The sequence below is a fragment of the Takifugu flavidus genome, chromosome 6 (genome assembly GCF_003711565.1).
Source record: "Takifugu flavidus isolate HTHZ2018 chromosome 6, ASM371156v2, whole genome shotgun sequence".
NCBI classification, from domain to species: Eukaryota; Metazoa; Chordata; class Actinopteri; order Tetraodontiformes; family Tetraodontidae; genus Takifugu; species Takifugu flavidus.
In genome coordinates this window covers 5,592,680-5,613,045 of record NC_079525.1, presented here as the reverse complement: position 1 = coordinate 5,613,045, position 20,366 = coordinate 5,592,680, and the positions used below count along the sequence as shown (strand labels likewise).

General features: G+C 42.0%; 1 protein-coding gene across 2 annotated transcripts; it reads left to right on the top strand.

Annotated features, from left to right (window-relative positions):
- The first annotated feature begins 1,010 nt into the window (after nucleotides 1-1,010).
- LOC130526854 (noelin-2-like) lies at nucleotides 1,011-19,849 on the top strand. Of its 2 annotated transcripts, none has more exons than XM_057034834.1 (8): nucleotides 1,011-1,225; nucleotides 7,543-7,692; nucleotides 8,939-9,094; nucleotides 12,187-12,406; nucleotides 13,322-13,428; nucleotides 17,604-17,780; nucleotides 17,851-18,024; nucleotides 19,035-19,849. In XM_057034834.1, exons 1-8 carry the CDS (start codon nucleotides 1,052-1,054, stop codon nucleotides 19,353-19,355), a joined length of 1,479 nt encoding a protein of 492 aa, XP_056890814.1. In that variant the 5' UTR covers nucleotides 1,011-1,051; the 3' UTR covers nucleotides 19,356-19,849. The 2 variants fall into 2 exon arrangements, with proteins under 2 accessions (XP_056890814.1, XP_056890815.1); XM_057034835.1 differs by lacking the exon at nucleotides 1,011-1,225 and adding an exon at nucleotides 3,582-4,122.
- The last annotated feature ends 517 nt before the right edge of the window (nucleotides 19,850-20,366 follow it).

Below are 20,366 nucleotides of genomic sequence, written 5' to 3'. Positions count from 1 at the left end.
AAATGCTGCTTTGGATTTTGGTTCAGTATTATCTTTGACATGTGTGCGACGGGTAGCAAAGACATTCTCGGATATCCTGAAACATTTAGGAGGTGAAGCAGCAGAACTCAGCTCACCAAGAAGGATTTGGACGCTAATTTTCAGGAATGAAATATAGATGGAAGCATGAAAGTCTGATAAGTCACCCTCACGCACGGGGCCTTGGCTATTTGGAGCCTCAACATCCCCCTGAACCTGCCAGAACTATCTAATTCTGTTTAACTATTTATTCCACTTTAGTCTGTCTATTGAAGGCAGATGTGATGTTCTTCGAGTAATTTTAAAGAGAAAAAAAAAGGTAAAAGCATTGTTCGACATTTTTATTAGGCCTCATTAGCTTTAGCGTAGCTCATTAATTGGAAAGAATTTCCACATTTTCTCCAAGTTACCATCATTCAAGTTGAATCATACTTAGCATTATATATTATTATATCACTCAAATTATGAATGCATTAACATTTATTTTGGCGATCCTAAAGAGCATTATTTAGCTAGGGGCTAATTTTGCTAAAAACTAATTTACGTTAGCGTAAGTAGAACAAAAGTTCGAACAGTAGAGTTGCAGGTGACAAAACTGAATAAAGTACTTAAGATTTTGATATTTATTTTATTAAAGCATACAGCAATGTATTCAAGACTCATTTTGGCCACAATTTATGACCATAAACATTTCGTTTTTGTTTTATGTTGGGTATTTTATAACTAATAAGGCACTTTACCATACCAGAATATTTATTATTGTTTTTAAATGAATAAATACAGTATTAGTTAAAAAAGCTTCAAACGTGTTGTTTATTTATTTCCTGGATCTCACTAATTTATCACTAATTTACAAAATCATGAAAGCATCATCTTGGCTGTGTTTGCAGCTGAAGAGTTGTCCTTTTCCCAACTCCTCCTTCTCTCCGCTCCCTTTTTTTCACCCATTCTGTGACTATTGTTCGTTGCAATTGGGGTCTGTGTGTCTCCTCAGCATGCCGACAACATCACGGCTGTGTTCCTCCACGTGTGTATGGAATCTTTACCCTCTGGTCCACTTGAGAAATCCCTGACCCCAAGGTTAAAGAGGAGCAGGATCTACTGTAGCAGTCCACAGCGACTTGATCCAGAGGAGATGTTGATGGTAATGGCTTCACCTGCTGCCTCCTGGGTGCTGATGTTGCTCTTCACACTTCAGTCAGCTACGGTAAGAACTTGAAATGGATAGAGGTGGATATGCAAGGATAAACTGTAAAAGGTATTGTACTTGATAAAGTCTCTTTTTTCTGTTATTTGTTGAATGGCTTGAATGTGAAGGGTCTCACAACTACCACTTTTTTCTGCAGTTTCAGCAATAAGAGTGAGTGTTTGTATTTTATATGTATAAATATCACCCAGAACACCGACAAGTGGAAAATTTAGATTAGCTTCACGGACATGAACTCAGTGGGCAAAAAAAGGACTAGATAAAAATGAAATCTGCTACCAGAGGAGTTCCTGGCAGAATCAGGAGAGCCTGATTCTCTCTGAGTCACCTTTTTTATAAATTCACTTTTCTGTGTTGTACTTGGGTTCTTGACATCTTCTCTTGGTTGGTTTTTCTTAAGATGATCCAGATTTTTTTCATGCACACTTTATATTTCCCACTTTTGCACATCCGCCCTTAAAAAAGACTTGGCTTTTACAGCTGATAAATATATATAATAAATACCCAGAACGTGTCACGCTGCTCAGTTGTCATGTTGACACCATCCGTCTCCTTGACAACCGTTTTACTGCTAAGTGCTCCTGATTGAAATATTCATGTCAGTTCAGCGTATTCGCTGAAGGGTGTTTTATGTATTATCCATGCTCATCCTGGGGGCTCGATTCTCCGACGAGAAAGGGCGAGCGTGTAACTGCCGATGAGAACAAAGGCTCCATCAAACATTTAGTGTTGTTTAGTTAAATTACCGAAACATCACCGCTGCAGGCGTGATCCGCAGGACAGCTGTGCTCTTTTGCAGCTGCGCGGCAGCAGAGATGCTGATCTCATTCTTTTTCCAGGTCTCATTCAGCTACTGTGAGGGTGTAATTTCATTTGGTTTCATACCCTCCTGAATTTAGCTGTAGAGCCAAATCAAGGTTATCGGCATTGGCTTTATGAAAAATCCCATAGTCACATGAAAATATGTTGTTTTAGTTTCAAAACAAGGTATCAACTTAATATTCTTCAATCCAATTCCTCTAAAACAGCATTATGTTTTTTGTTGTTATTTATTCGAGTAAGAAACTGCTCATAAAGCTGCACCTTGCAGCATGTATATTCACCTGTAAATGTTATTTACTCTATGTCTGTGTAAATTCTCAGTCATCCAGGTCTTGTATCCAAGTTTTCTCTGTCAACTGGAAGAAACCCAGTTTGACAGAGAAAACTCCTTGGTTATTACTCAAAATAATGCTCTATTAAAGTAATATTTATATAGAACTTTAAAATAGTTGACAAAATAATACAATTTAGAAATGCTTGACAACAAACCTAGGTTTATTTAAATGTATAGAAACGTCTTTAACTGCATGTACAAATGAATATTGCAGACAGTAATGAACTGGGCCGTCCACCATAGGCTGGACTGAGGGGGGGTTACAGTATTTTGCACTCTGCTGGAGCTTGATTAATGGATGAGTTAATGTGCAGGATGCCAACAGCTGGCGGTAACAACGCAGAGGGACAGACAGCTACTACTCATGGTGAAACATGTGCCTCTCCCCAGCAGAGAATGCATGAAAATGGGAACAAACAACAGCATCATCAACATTATAGCTGGAGTAATGGATGTGGTTCCATTTCAGTCAGTGTCCACAGTTTTGGGGTGTCATTGACACACACAAACACACTGCATGCCAGATTTCCTTCTTTGTGGTGTTGGAATGAACCAGCGGCAGGGGTGCAGAGTTTTTATAGAGAACGTACAAGGCAGGAAAATTAATGATTGAAGATTTTGTAAAGCAGAGACGTCTGCACCAAATACTATTTTTTTAATTAAATTTTCTTAGTTTTAGCCAAGTGTAAGTCAACCTCCAGAGATTTAGTGTTACGCAACTTTGCCTCATTTAAGATGTGCAGAATAATCAATGAGTTGGATTGTAAAGTGATTGAACATTTTCGACCACTAGGGGGCAGTAACGCACTGGTATGCCTACATGAATGTTTGTGTATCCTCTGTCTTGCACACACACAAACACACACATCAGAGAAAGGTCAATTTTTCTGTGCTGTGGTCATGGAAGTGTTTTTCGTTATTCAATATAAAGGAAAATTTCAGCGAACGGACTGAGCAGACAACAAAGGGAGGGATATAATAAAAAGAAACCAGTGGAAAATAGACAATACTAATATTACATAACCATTCAAATTTAAATATAGAATGTCTTCATTGCTCAAGTAATTTAAGCAAATTTTATAGCGCAACATTGCTCATTTGATGAATGAGCCACCAGAGCAAGGGTGAGGGAGAGATGGAATCTGAAAGGGATGCAGGGTGGGGAGGGAGGGAGAGAAGCAGAGAGTTAGTGGATAAATGAGAGCGCAGTGCTGGCTCAGCCACAGATTCTTACTGCCAGGCAAAGGAAGGAGTCCAGGAAGCACACGGCGCGGTAGGACTTTACCAGCTGTTTGAGCCACATCTCCTGCAGCCTGAGCTGAGGAGTGGATGTTTGGATTTAACGCCTCTTCCCATGGGGGCATCTGAAACGGTTGCTCCAGGATTCCTCTAACCAGAGACAGTGTGCTGTAGGAGTGCAGACATCAGCAGCAGAGCAAAGTCACAGCTGAGGGTTGAGCCAAAAACTCTTGAGCATGCACTTCTTCTACCTGTAACGATGGTTTTGGCATGACTGCTGTCAACAGTTTGGACTGTGCGTGAGAGACAGCCTCAGTTTTTGTTTTTCTGCGCTGCCTGTGAATGTGTGCACGTCAGGATGAGCGTTCCCATGTTAAAGATCGGTGCGGTGCTCAGCACCATGGCTATGGTCACTAACTGGATGTCTCAGACTCTGCCGTCGCTGGTCGGACTCAATGGAACCATCGTCTCCCCCGACGGCACACACGAGCGGATCGTTAGTGTATGTATCCTGCACACACAGAAACACACACACACAGTACAGGAGAGTTAATTTTATACTCAATGTGATTCATCAGCCAGTAGGTTGTTTTAGAAGTAGAATATTATTTGCAAGAATAAAGCCTCAGTGATGATTTTATCTATGGATTGTTTCAATTTTCTTTGTATACTTCCTCTCTCATCACTTGTTTAGTGTCACTCATGGAAAATTTAAGCTCTGATGTGAAATGGTTGTATTTGCATTGATTACACTACAACTCTCACTAAACGCAGAGGGTCATCTTGGAATTAAGTCCTATGGCGATCGACCTTTTTGTGAAGATTCATCTGTGCATGAAGCAGCCAGTTGATCTGCTCAGTGGGGCTTGCAAACGGGAGGAACAAGCAGCACAAATACGGCATATGAATAAATAAATAGTTGTTGACAGGAGTCATAAAGCGCACATGCGTTATGCGGCCACTGCTACACATATATGCAAAGATGTAATGACATCACTCTTTGTCTTTCTCTGAATTACTGGAGTGATATTTCTCATGGGGGAGGCTGACTCACTTGTGGGACAGCCAGCAATTTGTTGCCTTAGGAACACCCTGGAAAAACAGACATATTTGCTGGATTGCTGCACATACAGTTCACATTAATGTATTTGTGCCCCACGTGTATTTAGTTGTGTCTTTATCTTGGACTTGTGTGATTTGGCTCCCTGTCTCGTGGCAGCTGCTTTGTGGCAGCTCTTTGCAAGTTCAGCAGAGTGCAGGAGGTCTCGTGTTACTGACCGCCTACGCACAAGAAGAGGATGCAGAGAGGCGCCATGCATCTTATAGGAGATAGTGATAGCAATCATTTTATTGTATATGTAGTATTCATCAGTCATACTGAAGTCCCTTCAGGCAGAGATGAGGAAAACTGACATTTACTGCTGAGACAAAGACATTGCTTTGTGTGTATGACTGCATCAGAATGTTGTGTTTTTGAGTTGTGTATGCAGAATGAGCTAAATGAAAGCACAATATCTTAAGATACCTTGACGATGTTGTTTTAAGCACAGTGACATTGCCATTGGCCTCCAGACTGGCTGTATAAGGACCCCACTATTTGGGAAGCACTCAAAAAATTCCAATCTTTAGACGTGTCCCCTGGACAAGTACTATGCCCTCTGCCACGATAAATGGATATTTAGACATAAAGGTCTTTGAATCGTGAAACTGTTTAGAGTATTCGATTATCCTCTGCCCGTGTGAATCTTGCAGGGATTTAGCTCTGTTGACTGTCTCTATTTGCTCTGATCACTATCAGCTAAGATGCCCGAGTAGATTTTTATCATTTCTTCCCCCTGTGTGAAATGAGCCCTCAGGAGCCGTATGTCGCGTTCTGTTTAATTACATCAAACAGCCCCTGCTCATACTCTCATCCCATCGTGTCCCCTGCCTCGCTCAGCTTCATTTTAAATGAGACTTCAATGTTACCACACCCAAAACAGCACATTGATTTATCAGTTTCTTTCCTCCGCGTCTTATCTCCCCTTCGCACGCCTCGTTTTCCTCTTCCCCTTCTGTCTCTGACTTGGTGACAAGCAGATGTGTGATGGCATGTTCTACATATTTATACCTCTTAATATTGAATAAACTGACTCACAGAGCTGGTGAAACATCACTAAAGGAGCTTATGTGCTCTACTTTAATGCGTCATGACACATTTGGACCCCAAGGAAAAAAACACTGTCACCTGAGCACCCGAAAATATTAAAAACAGAAAGATGAACACTATGTAAGCACGTTTTGAAATTAAACAGGCTTGAGCGTTAAACCTAATTTGTGTGGTTGAAGTGCAGCTAATGAGGTGATCTCTATTCTTTCGAGGTAATTACTCAAGAATCTGATTTTCTAGATTTTTATTTTTATAACTACTTATTAAGACCCAATAATCTCAAATGAGAATTTCAGCCGCTTGCTAATTTCCATCTGCAGCCCTTGAGCAGGTACCCACTCAGTCTTATAATTGCACAAAATATTAAAGCATTCATTTGCATGCAACACTGAAATAGACTTTTCTGTGTGTGATATAGTAAAGCTATCACATCAGATGCATTTATGATTAAATCTGTGACCTGTACTGAACCAGATTTTAAGATTTATCAGTTGAATTTTGGGATTTTTTTTTTTTGTTTGACCTTGTGTTTGGGTCAGAAATCAAGAAATGTACCAACCCAGGATATTACCCTTATAACACTTGTGACTAGAGTTAAAAATGTCACCAGAAGAAAACACATGTAAACGTGAGAAAAAAGACTTTGGGGCAGATTTCTGTGTGTTTGGTAAAGCCGGTGACTTTGCCAGAAAGAACAGCTGCTCTAGATGCAGCTGGAGATGGTGGGAAACTCTCCAGCTGCAATCTTTTGTGGCCACAGACAGGGATTACATGTCACGGCTTATTTTAAGCCAAAAAAAAGAGATTTAGTCAAGACATGGATCCACTTTTTTCTGCCATAACCAAAATCTGTTCTGAGGATTCACCAGAACCCAGAATTAGACATTTAAAAGAAAATGTATTTGTCTAAAATAAGAAAATAATTTGTCTAATAATAAGAAAATGAATTTGTCTCATACTTTGACCTACATAATATGCTGAGACAAAGGGAAAGTGTGACCTGGTAAAAGAAAATTCAAAACCAGAAGATGTTTTTCTGCTATGAATCATTAGGCTTCTTTGAACAACAGTTCACAAAAACATATTCGCAGGATAGTAATCAATAAAACATGCACTTCAGGGATTTTGACAGCCAAATGTTGCTCGTAGAAAAACACAGCAATATTTTGGCATTGATTTCTTCTCCAAAATCTGGTTTGCAGTTTCCTCCTATATAACACGCTGATGTTTTGATGCCGTCAACAAAAGGCAAACTTCAGGTCACGCTTGTAGGAGTTAGCCTTTCTGAGTCATATTTGTTCCCAGCTTCATTATGTCAGCCTCAGATCGGTTATTGATGTGGTGTGGTCCAGCATACAGCTCCCCACATATATGTCAATATGTAGGCCATGAGGGAGCACCGGAAGGGAGTCATTAATTTAACCAGGTAACACTTTTGTGACTCTAAATTGCCCCTCGGCACGTGAATGTGCACTCTGGGTTGGAGTGGTGACCTGCTCAGGCTGTGTTCGTGTGACGGTGACAAGGAAATTGGGCTTAAGGTGATTTTGGTATTTAGAAGAGGAAGACAATTGGTTCAAAAAACTGAAAGCAACCGCATTTGAATCAGGTGAATAGAAAAGCACTCAACATTCACAGATTGTGACCTCGCGAAAGGCAAACGCACCCAGTAAATAACCCCGATTTACTCTGAACCACTGGTTTTCCTGTTGAAAGCAAGGCTGATGTAACATTCCTGGGGATTCCCTTAACACGGCTGCTGCTTGTGTCCAGGGTTTGTACCCAGGCTCAGAAGAGGGTTGGCAGGTGTACAGCACGGCTTCAGACCCTGACGGGAGGTGTGTCTGCACGGTGGTCGCACCAGCAAGGAACCTGTGCAAACGGGACCCTCGCAGCCGACAACTGCGCCTGCTGACCGAACAGGTGCGCGTGTGTGTGTTTGTGTGTGCATGTTCCAGTGGTCAGCATTGTGATGCGGTGCAGATAGGAAGCAGTGTAGTGGAATAAAATATTCACTGAACTGTCTCTTTGTTTTGACACTCACAGAAAAAACACGCGCACACGCCTGCACTCGAGCGTGCACATTTGCCCCCTGCCCCACACACACAAGTTTTTTACTGACAGATCAGTAGATTTATCCTCCAGTGTCTTCATTTCAGTCACATCAAAAGTTTGAAATGTACGGTAAGGGTTTTTATTTTCTAAAGGCATGACTGACAAATGGAGGAGAATGACAACTTCTCATCATCAAGTCTAAACCGGAACAGCTTGATCCACATTCTTGACCAAAAGTGCACGTGTGCCTCACTATGGGTGCAGCTGCATTTGCAGTGCGTTGCTCTCACTGTGGACAGGTGTCCTGAGATACAAATAAAAGTGATATGTTCCAGAAGTCGATGCATTATTGAACACCACGACACCAGCAAACATTTCTCACACTGTGCAACTCTCAGCCAACATATACATATTGTATAGCCTGTATGCTCACACACAGTCAATTGCATGAGGAGTGCACGAGGAGCTCATCACTTGCTCCTCACAGGAAGGTTCTGTCTTTATGAATATTAATTATCTCACTGTTTGTCTGGAATTGCCACCCAGATCCTGCTGTGCTGTAACAGGGCGTGTTTGTGTATCACTGCTGCTATCTGGGTTGTTTCTTTCGTAACGGTTTCTTTTATAATATGCAGCTATTTAACCTTCATTATGGAATATGATTAAAGTGTGTTTCCACACAGGAGTTAGGGGAGAGGTGATTGCTGCTGGATGTAAATGAAATATCAAGAGATTAAAGAATAAAGCGTGGGACTGATCTTAACAGGAACATTTAAAAAAAAAATGCCATCAATGCAAGTTACACACACAAAATAGAATTTTTCAAAGCCTCTGTTGTAGTAGCATGGAAGCAAAAGACTCACAGATGGCTCTCTCCCGGGAAGATAAAACTACATCTGTGTATGCTGCTAGGTGCCAAATAAAGTAAATACTAAACAAGAGCTCAGGTGAAGTCACCATTTAAACCCTACGTAACTGTAAAACACAGTTGTCATGCAGACAACAGGACGAAAATAAAAGAAAAATCAAGCAAAAGCACAGTACACAGAAATACTTCAGGAAATTGAGTTGGAATGTGCTTTAGCGTGATCTGCGTCGCTGTGAATGTTTGCAGGTACAGAATGTGAGTCAGTCCTTGGAGGTGGTAGACCTTCGGACAGCCCGGGACCTGCAGTATGTCCGTGACTCTGAGCCACTGCTGAGAGGAGTGGACGGACGCTTACACACTTATGTGGCCAACCCACGCACTCTGACGGCCAAGAGCCTGCAGGTACCCACACACACACAGAGTTAAAGATGGTTGCCTCGGGGTAAACATATCCTTTGGTGTGAAAACATTGATTTTACGCATGCCAAGCTTAAGTTTCTTGTCAGATAGGCAACTATTTGTCACAAAGGGGACGGAATTTGTCTCGGAGCTCTTGTGCTGGCACAACTGCGGCATCGCTGCATCCGGTCTGACTTCAGCCTGGTGGAGTCTGACACTTTTATATTAATGATCACATTCCCAGAATACTGATGCACATGCAGGTGGCCAGAGAACCGGTGGCGTGCGCTTTAATCAATTTCTATTCTTCAGATTTGCAGGGAAGATAAGATTACTTTGGTGGGAAGGTAGAATAAATAGATGTGTTTGACTCCTGAGCACTAATCTCATCAGGTATGGAATTGTCTGGCATGATGCTGCTGCCAGGCGTCGGTGCCAATAACAAACAGGCAGGCAAGGAGAAGATTAACTGACAAGAATAAAAGGCTTGTGTATCTGAGGAGCAAATGATCAATGATATTTTAATCAGCTGTGAAACCAGCGGCTGTCTAAATGTAAAACAGTTTAACAGTATAAAACACATTTCTAATAACACCATATGAAACCAAAATAAAAGCCACTTAGTCCGGCGTGAAATGTTACCCGCTGATGTGAGGATTTACTGTATATTGCCTGCCTGAAAGATGGGACTATTACTACGGTAGATGTCCAGGACATACCATCATTTCAAGACACGCTTCTTTTCTTTGAAGTATAAATCAGCAGCTCAAAGGCCTTTTAGCCGTTCAACATTTTATATAGCAAATATTTTCATGCTGACATATCTGGAACAAACCCAAACCTGCTTCCTGCCAATATCACACATTAGATTGTCTAAAGTCTAAGAAATGCATGTGCGAAAGCCTTAAGTGCAAGGACAATGTTAATGGCGCTGTATATAAAGTTTTTAATGACACACTGTATAATTTACACACTGATGTCTGCTTTCCGTGTTATGCAGGTCTTAAAACTTTTAACCATCAAATGAGGTTTTATGTCTCAAATATGAATAAGGAGTCTCTCCCACTGCATTTTTTTATTGCACAGTTTTTGAGACATACATTTAATTGCTTTGTTTATATAATTTATGTAATGCATGAGATTAGCTGGAAGCAACACTGATTTTCCACTCACATTTGTTTATGTGAATTGTTAAGAACCTTAAAGCTATAAGCACTATTTACTGTATTTATTTTTTGTTAGACATCACAAAGTTAATAATAGTGAATATCTTTATATCAATACGAATTTTAAAAAGAAACACATTTCATTCCTTTAAAAATCAACACAACAAAGATGGAGGGCATTAGAAATTCAGGCTCATCCAAATTAAATTATAGTACAATATAACCACTCTTTAACAGCTTAGTGCGCTAAATGAACGCGCACACCCAGCCTGACAGTCCTGAATACTTCCCAGTCCTGAATACTTCCAGTCTTCCTTTCATCTATTGGCGAGAATCTTCTTAACAACATCGAAGGGCTCTGGGGTCTGTTTTTAAGTTTTTATGCTGTTAGTTCAAGTGTGTGTGGGTACACACTTCTTGGGTCCTTGTGGGTTTTCCAGGCACATGCACTTGCCACTGCACCGAGAAGCGGGACTGGTGAATATTTATACAACATGGTGCTACAGGGAAGTTATCAATAACTAAAGACAGGCATTTGTCCAGTGGGGGTGGAGGAACTGGGATGACAGAAGCAGGGGTCAGAGTTAGGGATGAGTAGTAACGTTGTTGGCCCTCCCCTCCACCCCTCCACCCCTCCACCCTATCTGCATGTTTTCATCCCTCATTCAGACGCACACATTGGGCTTATTGGAGCTTATTTGCCCAGTGGCACGGGTGTGTGTGTGAAGGGCATGTGTGCCCTGCTGAGCTCCGGTCTCTCACCTGGTGCCCGCTGACACAGGCTCCAGTTACACCCTGATTAGGAATAATGGCTTAATTTATTTTTCTTTTAAATGTTGGGAAAGGTCAGGGAGAAAGGGTGGGGCCAGAGACGCATGAGTAAAACTGGAGCAAAGAGATTAGAAAGATGAAGATGAAGCAGGAGAAAAAGGCAGGGGAGGGATTAGCTGGGCAAAGTGTGCACTATTAAACAGACTGAGGTTTATGGGATTTTGTCAAGATCGGTTTTAATGCGTGTTAATAAACTTCGGTGTATCTGCAGCTTAGATGCCAACCTAAGTGAGGGTGAAAGACCCCCATACGTGCAAAATGTTTCATGAAACAGCTCCAGAGATGTGGATGCTGTGCTTGAAAGGTCATGATTTTAGGAGAGCAAGAGAAGGTGTAGTCTTTGAGCGACTGCCAAGCCTATTTCCTCAACACTGTGTCATGTTTGTGTGCAGAGGTAAGAGATATCCGGGGAGGTGATGAGTCATCTTTTTGTCTGCATTTTTGACACTTCTTTTCATCTCTTTGTCTTTTTTTCCTGATATCAAGTGCAGCTCTGCACTGGATACATTTTTGGAGATGGTAACTGAAGCTAAAATGGTTAATTGTCAACCTGATAACCCAGAAATTGACTATATTCTTTAATTCTCCTGCTGCGACAAACATCTCTGTCCCCAAAAATCAGTGTCTGTATTTAACAGAGCAGCAGTTCTTGTTGTAGTGCAAACTGAGAGAAGCATCTTTCTATAAATTTTAGCTTAACTGGGTTCCAGCACCAGTCGAGTATGTAATTTCCTCAAGCCACATCATGTTTGTCCTCCTGTGGGATCAAAAGGCTTTCTCGGGCCAGATGGACTATATGTAGGCCCTTCAGCAGGTCCTGGAGGTATTTTCCATTTTTGTCCTTCCTCTGTTCCATTTTTGTCTTACCTCTTTGCTTCTTCTCTCCTCTGTGCATAAGCAGGAGAAAAGTGTGAATAAGAAAGATGAAGTCTAATTGTTGGATTCAGACCCAGGTTGAGTAGCGATTGTAGATCCATGCTCAACTTGCTTTAGACCCCCCCCCCCCCCCCCCCCCCGAAGTGCCTTTTTCTTCCTGTCCCTGTAAAGATAAAAAAATAAGATGTTTATTAAAATTTAAAAGATTTTTTGCTCCTACAGGAGCTGAAGGGCCAAATGTCTCAGCTACGACCCCTCCTGTCAGTGGTGGAGCAGTACAGATTAGACCTGCAGATGCTGATCACCCTGCGAATGGAGCTTTCCAACCTGTCCTTCATCCTGACCTCCATCCAGGAAGAGATCGGAGCGTACGACTACGAGGAGCTTCAGCAGAGGGTTTTACTGCTGGAGACCAGACTGCACAGCTGCATGAACAAACTCGGTACTAAACAGAATAAAATTAAGGTTTGAGTTTGTAGCTTGATGTATATTTACATGGTGAGTTAGGGACACTGCAAATGCTGCAAAAGTGAGTCTCTAATAAGCAAACGAGCCTACAATCCTGCCTCCCCAACTTACCCTAAATGTTGCCACTCAGGTGAACGTTTCTCTTCTCCCTTAATTTTACTCACTTTATTTTGTGGAAAAATGCTTCACGTAAATGTCATGACCAGAATCAAACCCCTTCCATCAGGTGAACTACAGAGCTTGGAAAGTCAGTCACAGAGGTTCACCCCCCTCCCCCAAAAAAAAGCTCATCGGAAAGCTTTATAGCTCACTGAATAATGAGATCCTTAAGACACGATGGCTTAGGTTGTTACTTGGAAACACTGGACCATATAGGTTGGTCGGTGTAGGTGTTATGGTCTTTGAAATGAAAAATTGTCACCACTGAAATGAGCTTTAAGTGATGCGACAGCAGAAGTTTCACAGCTTCTTCAAAGAGCCGCAGGAGGTGAGTGCTTCGTGTTTAAACCACTTCAGTGATTTGGCAGTTGCAACTAATGAAAATTTTAAACCTCGCTCATGACTAAAAAGGATTTTTCTTTATTTATTTTGCGGTTACAGAGAAGCTTTATTAAACCTCCATTCAGCCTTCGCTCTCCAGATATACCGGTATATATATTTTTTTGCTCACATATGCGTCTGCTTCGACGTCGGTAAACTGCAAGAAGAAAATCCATTTATAAGTTAAATGAGTTGTTGCGTCTGGCAGCTGCCCATCACTGACATCACTTTAAATAACCGATGATAGAAACGTCGCTCTGTCGAACCAGCAACTGTAAACACACAGTTGGTTTTTTAAACAAAATCCTTCTTTTAGATTTAACCTGATGCAATCGCCCTTTGTTAACAGGTTGTGGTCGTCTGACTGCAGTTAGCACCCCGATCACCGTAAGAGCCTCGGGGTCCCGCTTTGGCTCCTGGATGACTGATGCCATGATACCCAGCTCCGATAGTAGGGTAAGTGGACTCTGTGTGTAAGAAACCAACGGAATTCATTTTTGCTCTTGTGTAATTAGTCTGTCTTCCTGCTGTAGTAAACAGAATTCTGTCTGCACTCTGCTTGAACTACCTACAAACCATTTCCTGCACACACGCATGCACATGCCGTGTTCAGGCACATTAAGCTAGTTGTCAAGGCGACTGTCTCCCAGTTGCCAGGTATGATTTATATCACCATGGTGACCCTTGCCTGTTCCCCATTAGAGCTTCTCCCCAGTGATGAGCGGGAGCGACGCAGCATTTGTATCACATTTATGGCTTCTGTTTCCCAGTTGATACTGGGAATGTTGTTCTGGGTGGAGGCTTTTTCTCATCTACCAAATGTGCATCAGATCAGAAGCCTGTTTTTCTATCGTAACCACTCACAGCCTTTTTCCTGAGTCCAACTTGTTCCAGAATATAACCCCTTGTTAAGTTTTTCCATTAAAAGGTTATTCTCTCATATTTACATTTTGCGCGCATAAACAGAATTCCCTTTGCATATCCTTTGGGGCCCAGCAAAGGAAATGTATTCATGTTCTTTATCAAATATCTCCAGGATTTGAGATATGATAGAGTAAACTGTGGGTGTATGAAGGGTAAGTACTTTCAAATACTGTTTGATATGAATGTTGCTTACATTCATAGAAATAACAGTAATTCACTGCAATTGTGCCTGGAGAAATAGTGTTCCAATGCTTTATTTCATAAAAAGCTCACGCATCCAAAAAGCCCAGTGTTCATAAATGTGTGATGTGGAAACCTCCAGAGTCTGTTGAGTTTGGATGTTTTTGTCATTCCAGAGAAATGTGAAATCTCTTTAATTGAAAATAGAAAAATCGACTCCATCTAAGATGTCAGAAGTAACAGGTGCCATTTCATTGATTTCATGTGGTAATTTCACTGTCTTTTTCCCTCCACAAGCACCTGCAACAAACACTATAGGTAGAGTCCCTCTCATCAGTCCTTTGGTATCCATGACTACAGCGTTCGGTACAGGGTCCCAGTCTGGCATTTATGAACTGTTTATTTGCCACAAGTGTGTGAACTCATGTTTATGCATTATATTTTACGCTCTCACTCTACTAACAGTAGCGCGCACATGCTCGCACCTGTCGCTGTATTTGGGAACAGCTGTTGAGGTGTGGATATTCCCTGATCTGTCAAGCCGCGATGCGTGAGGGGGAGATTGGGAGAGATGCAGCACTGCAGCAGGAGAGCGAGAGAAAAGGCTGGCTGTGTTTTCAGAGGGGTAATTCAGGGACAAAAAAAAGCGGGTCTGGAAAGAGACAGAATAACGGAAGTAGATGCAGATCAAATAGAGACACAACTGTGACACGATGAGAGCAGCATGGGAGGCGATGACAAAAACCAGGGGGGGGGGGGGGGCGTTGAATTTTTAAAGGGTCATCTGTAATCATTCCTCTCCTCCCCACTGACCGTGAAGTGTCTCCTTCTTAGCATGACAAATAAGGACAAACACACACTCACACTTACTTAGTTCAGTTGCAGCTGGTTTGAAGCCTGGGGAGTTTAAGTCTCCTTCCTGTTTGCTGGTAGAATGTTTTAGAAAATAGAAGCATGGACTTGTCTGCAGTGAGTAACTGTGTTGTTATGACTACATATGATGATGGCGGTTGCTTGCTGCTATGATTCCTTTCATTCCTTTATTGCTATATCCCTTCCAGGGTTATGGGGACGGGGGACGGGGGGTGGGGGGGGGTGGTGCTGGAGGCTATTCCAGCTGCATATGGGTGAAGGCAGGGCCCTATGTAAGCATTTGGGGGTACAGCACCCTGATCAAGGCTACCTCAGCAGTGTTTTAAAGGGTGTCCTGGCACCTCCCCTTGCTATCAGAACACCTCCAGGTTTGGGGGCTTGAACCAAGAACCCTCCACCACCTCCAGTCCCCTACAGACTGAGCTGCCACCGCCCACTGCAGTGATTTTCTAAACCCTTAAAAATGAATTAATGTTTACAAATGACTTCGATTTTATTTACTGTGGGGGAAAGATCCAAGCGTGAGCTTGCTCTCTATTGATTTTATATCTTGTAATGAAAGTGATTACTTTAATCATTTCCACATTTAAATTGTTTACAACATAAATGATAAATAATAAAACATCACTATAGCTGGTTGATGTGCTATATTATACCACCGTGTCTGACCATTAGTCAAAAAGGGAAGTGGTATACATTTATTATCTATCATCTCATTTAATGAATTACCTCAGAATTACCTTCGTAAACAGTACGAATCAGGAGTACAGGAGTCATTTGTGTGACTAACCTCTAGCTGCACACATGGCAATTATAACCAGCACTTCATTAAAACGTGCCTCTTCAACTGCAGCCGGCAGCACACCAGAGTCGCCCGCATGCTCTGATCCAGCGGAACATACACACCTTCATAAATCACACCCTTTGTCCTGGTAGTCTCATGGAGAGGAAGGCTTGAAGACGGTTCTGGGCCACTAGTGAAGGTCTTTTTCTGTCCCTTGCCAGAAAATATTATTTAAACTCTTTACCTTGAGGCTTAAATATACCTCTGGCTCTTCATAAACTGGTATTCAAATCAACAAATAAGCAACATTTATTACTTGGAACATTTTCTATTGCAAACCTGCATTTAGCCACTGATGCAGGCAATGTGTCGCGGTCTGCTCATTAACACAGCACCATCGGCTCTGTTGCTACATGGCTGCTTCTGTGGGCCCACTGGTTTGTGCATCATTATATGCTGCTTCTCTACGATGCTTGTCTGCTTTTATACACTTGGACATGTGGGGCGTCAGCATCAAATTATAACATCATATGCTGTATATGGGACTGGTACAACAGTATACGTCCTGATTCTGAGATGATCAGCCTGAATTTATTATCAGATACAATATTTATCACAAGCTATCTTTCCCTTTGAGAGCATTAGATCAGTCATCGCTGATCCTGTCTCACATCTCAGTGGAGCACAGATAATACCCGCTTCTCTGTAGCGAGCAGAAAAGGAAGCTTTCTCCCTTTGATCTGTTTGGAAAAGCAGTGTGAGGTTAGGATAGACACACAGTGTAACACAGGCAGCGATTTAACACTTAATTTCAGCCCAAATATTTGCACAGAACAAGAACTGTGGATTTTAGAGCGTGGGCTGGGATCACTAAGTGACCCGTGAGGATTTTGTTAAGCTTTAAACCCAGAATCTCTCTGTCAGTAAGCACGAAGGGAGAGAGGCTGGGAGGATGTTTGTTTTACACCCTATCTGTGCACCATGTGTTGTTTGGAAGTTTTTTATAAAGAGCTAATTGTGCAGTAATGCCAGAAGGGTACAGCTGTCAGCACACAAAGTGCTTTCCTTTCAAAACACTATTTAAATATAATTTATACAAGATGTCTTGCCAGACAATCTGGTGATCCGGAGTAAAAATAGAGAAGGATTGGATGGCAGCAGAAAAGAGAAGAATGTTTGTAGTCAAAAAGAAAGCAGGCCGGTCCTTTCATTGCTTTAATGAACCACATGCTCCTACTCCAAAATGTATTTCATAGCTCCTGAGAAGCACCGTAATCAGTTACTTTTATCCGGACTTGAATAATTCTGTGATTATTTCACACAAATTATCCAAAATTTAAATATTTCTGCCACAGCAGGAGAGCTTCACTTATTCTTTGATGTTAAAAAATGAAATCCCTTTTCTCTGTACCCTGCTGTCTACCCTGCCTAGCTTTCTGTTATTTTGTGAAGAAATAATCCTTTTCATTAATAATTCCCTCCAATGTGGGGGCTGCCTTTTCTTTTATTTCATTTCTCGTCTCACATTATTCTTTGGGTAATTCTTTTATACTGTTCAGATTTACAGGAGGTTTCATTCTCAGTGAAACACAGCAAAAAGAAACATTGCAGGCTATAAGCTTGCGAGCTTGTGAATTAATGTTAACGGTGTGTGACGCAAGATCTTTAGAATTTCCCCTGTCTTCTGGTTAAGGCAAGGCCCAAACAAAGCTCCAATTTGACACTTGAAGGATCCGTGTGTACTATTGTGATGACCGAAGTTTCAGAAATCATTCTGACCAGTCTCTTGTTGGATGTATTTACCTCTGTAGGTGTTCCGATGGTCTTCGTACGCACTCAATCTTTCTGTTTCTCATTGTTCCTCCATTAGGTGTGGTCAATGGACGGCTACTACAAAGGCAGGCGCGTGTTGGAATACAGAACCATGGGAGATTTTGCAAAGGGACAGAACTTCGTGCAGCACCTGTTGCCCCACGCCTGGGCTGGAACCGGCCATGTGGTTTACAACGGGTCCCTGTACTACAACAAGCACCAAAGCAACATCCTGGTAGGGCCTGGACTGGGACAGGAAAAGGGCAGAAATAAGAGAATGATAAACACGCGATATGTCTCTCCAGGTGCAGTATCATTTCCGCTCACGCAGCGTGCTACTTCAAAGGAGTCTGAGCGGCGCCGGGTACAACAACACGTTTCCCTACAGCTGGGGTGGCTCCTCTGACATCGACCTCATGGCTGATGAGATGGGACTCTGGGCTGTGTATACCTCCATTCCAAATGCTGGAAACATTATGGTACCACCCTTCTGCACGCTCGCGATAACATAATACCAATCACAAGAGGAGAAAAAGCCTGAAAGGGATTAATGTGATTATTAACCAAATCTTAACTATTCCATATGTTTGTTCTAAGTAGAGATTGTGATGCCAGCCAATTTATCTTCCAGCAGTCTTGAAAAAGTTGAAATCCATTACCTTTTCCGTCAGAGACACATTGCTTCTTTGAGTATAGCAATTCATCATAATGAAAAGCAAGAGCGTTGCGTTTCCCTACAAGATTTCTTCAAAATTTTCCCTTTCACACTGCACTTAGGCTTGAAATGCAAAGTTGAAATACTAAAGAAAAATCTGAACACATTTTCAAACGCTCATTTAAGCATATACTTAATAAACGTACAGCTGGTTTGGCGGACCTGCATTTATTGAGTCTTGACGGTATGTCTTCAATCGCTTGTGATAATGACATGCAAGATAAAATAGCCAAATATTGGACCCCAGCACAGCTGAAAAAGGGACTTTTAATGTGTTTTGACACACAGTTGTTGAAATATTGTGACAGGAATAGCACAAAAGAAGCAGAACCTGTGCTGAAATATTAAAAAGTTGGTTTGAAAAGGTTATTATGGAGCAGTCAGTCAAATTCAGGCAACCCCCCCCCCCAGAATGTATTGAAGAAAAGCCTGAGTGACAGAAGGGGACAATGGTAACCCAGAATATGGAAATGCACCAGATTAAGATTGACAGCAGCAGGAAGAGGAAGGACATAAATATTACTGTAGTGCAAAGTAATGCACTGTACATTATGAGTCACTACACTTTCAGCACATCTTTCTTTATTGCAATGCATTTCTTTTTTATTATTCACCTCAGTCTATTTAATTTTCAGTGGGAGAACTCGCACATAATATATGTGACTGAGCAGTGAAAAGACGCTTTGGGAAAACTTGTGTGTGTGTTTTTTACAGGAAAGTCAGGTGAACTGCACACCTGTACTGTCTCATGGAAAGCTCTCCTCTGTTCTCCAGGTGAGTCGTCTGGACTCTAACACGCTGGAAGTCCTGCAGAGCTGGGACACAGGGTTTCCCAAGCGCAGCGCAGGGGAGGCGTTTATGATCTGTGGCACCCTGTATGTCACCAACTCCCACCTGGCCGGAGCCAAGGTCCACTTTGCCTACCACACCAACTCCTCCACGTACGAGTACACTGACATTCCTTTCCACAACCAGTATTCCCACATCAGTATGATGGATTACAACCCCAGAGAGCGAGCCCTGTTCACCTGGAACAACGGGCACCAGGTGCTATACAACATCACGCTGTTTCATGTCATCCGGAGCGACGGCTAGAACCACGCACGGTACAACCGAGGGAAGTATTATAGTTTGTCCCTGAAAGGTAGTGCAACTAACAACACACATACACTCGCTCACACAATGCTACAATCAGTTCAGAATTTGAGTGACTGCTGGGGTAATAACTACACACGATACATGGTTGTCAGGCATATGTTTAAAGGTCACAGGCGAAAATCCATCACTGTGAAGACGAAAATTAACTGCCTCTGCTACAAGGACACTGATGGAAAAAAAGGGGAATCGGACAGCTTGAGCTCATTCATATTCTATTGCGTTTCACTCCATTTACATCCCAAGAAGTTATTTTGGAATTTAGGTTCCAATTTTAAAAAAAAGGAGGGGAAAAAAAATGCAACGAAGATCACGAGCTGAATTTTGACCTCGGACTTTGGGCGACGGTGACGGAGATGCTCTGGGTTTGTCATGTGATTGTGGATGTGTTCAGTCAGCATGGTTGTTTAATCATTAAATCTTTGTCAAAGTTTGCCAAGACTCTTGTCTTCTCTGTTTTGGTGCAGAGTTTGAGAGGTGAGAGCAGCCGTCCGTGCACATCTGCATGTCTGTCTACGTACATGTTTACTCAAAATGAAGGTATGGTTTCATCATGGCACACAGATATAAATAACACGGCAAGAGCAGTGCTGTACGTCTTCTTAACTGGAACAAATGTGAAACCAGGAGCAACCTGAAGCATGACAGAGGAGCTTTGCACTTTCTCTCATCTCCCCTCTGTCCTCCGAAGACCCATCAAGTATTAATGAGCTCAGGTGGGTTTTTATTGTCTGCCGGGATCGAGAGAAATGAGGGAAGAGAAAGAAAAATCTCAGCAGTAACAAAAGCGATGAGGTGATGATCTGGAGATAATAGGAACAAAGCTAATAAAACTCAACTCTTTGATTAGCTCTTATAAAGGTTACTGTCCAATAAATGATAGATATCTTATTTATGCTTAGACTAAATAGTGAGGCTACCAGTCTGATACAGTTCAGCGCAAACTGATTG

What these genes read in the sequence shown, in the direction of transcription:
- LOC130526854 (XM_057034834.1), top strand. Translation starts at nt 1,052, where the DNA reads ATGGAATCTTTACCCTCTGGTCCACTTGAGAAATCCCTGACCCCAAGG. An exon ending in CAGCTGCATGAACAAACTCG is followed by an intron (nt 12,407 to 13,321) that starts GTACTAAACAGA and finishes CTTTGTTAACAG; the next exon opens with GTTGTGGTCGTCTGACTGCA. An exon ending in AGCACCAAAGCAACATCCTG is followed by an intron (nt 17,781 to 17,850) that starts GTAGGGCCTGGA and finishes ATGTCTCTCCAG; the next exon opens with GTGCAGTATCATTTCCGCTC.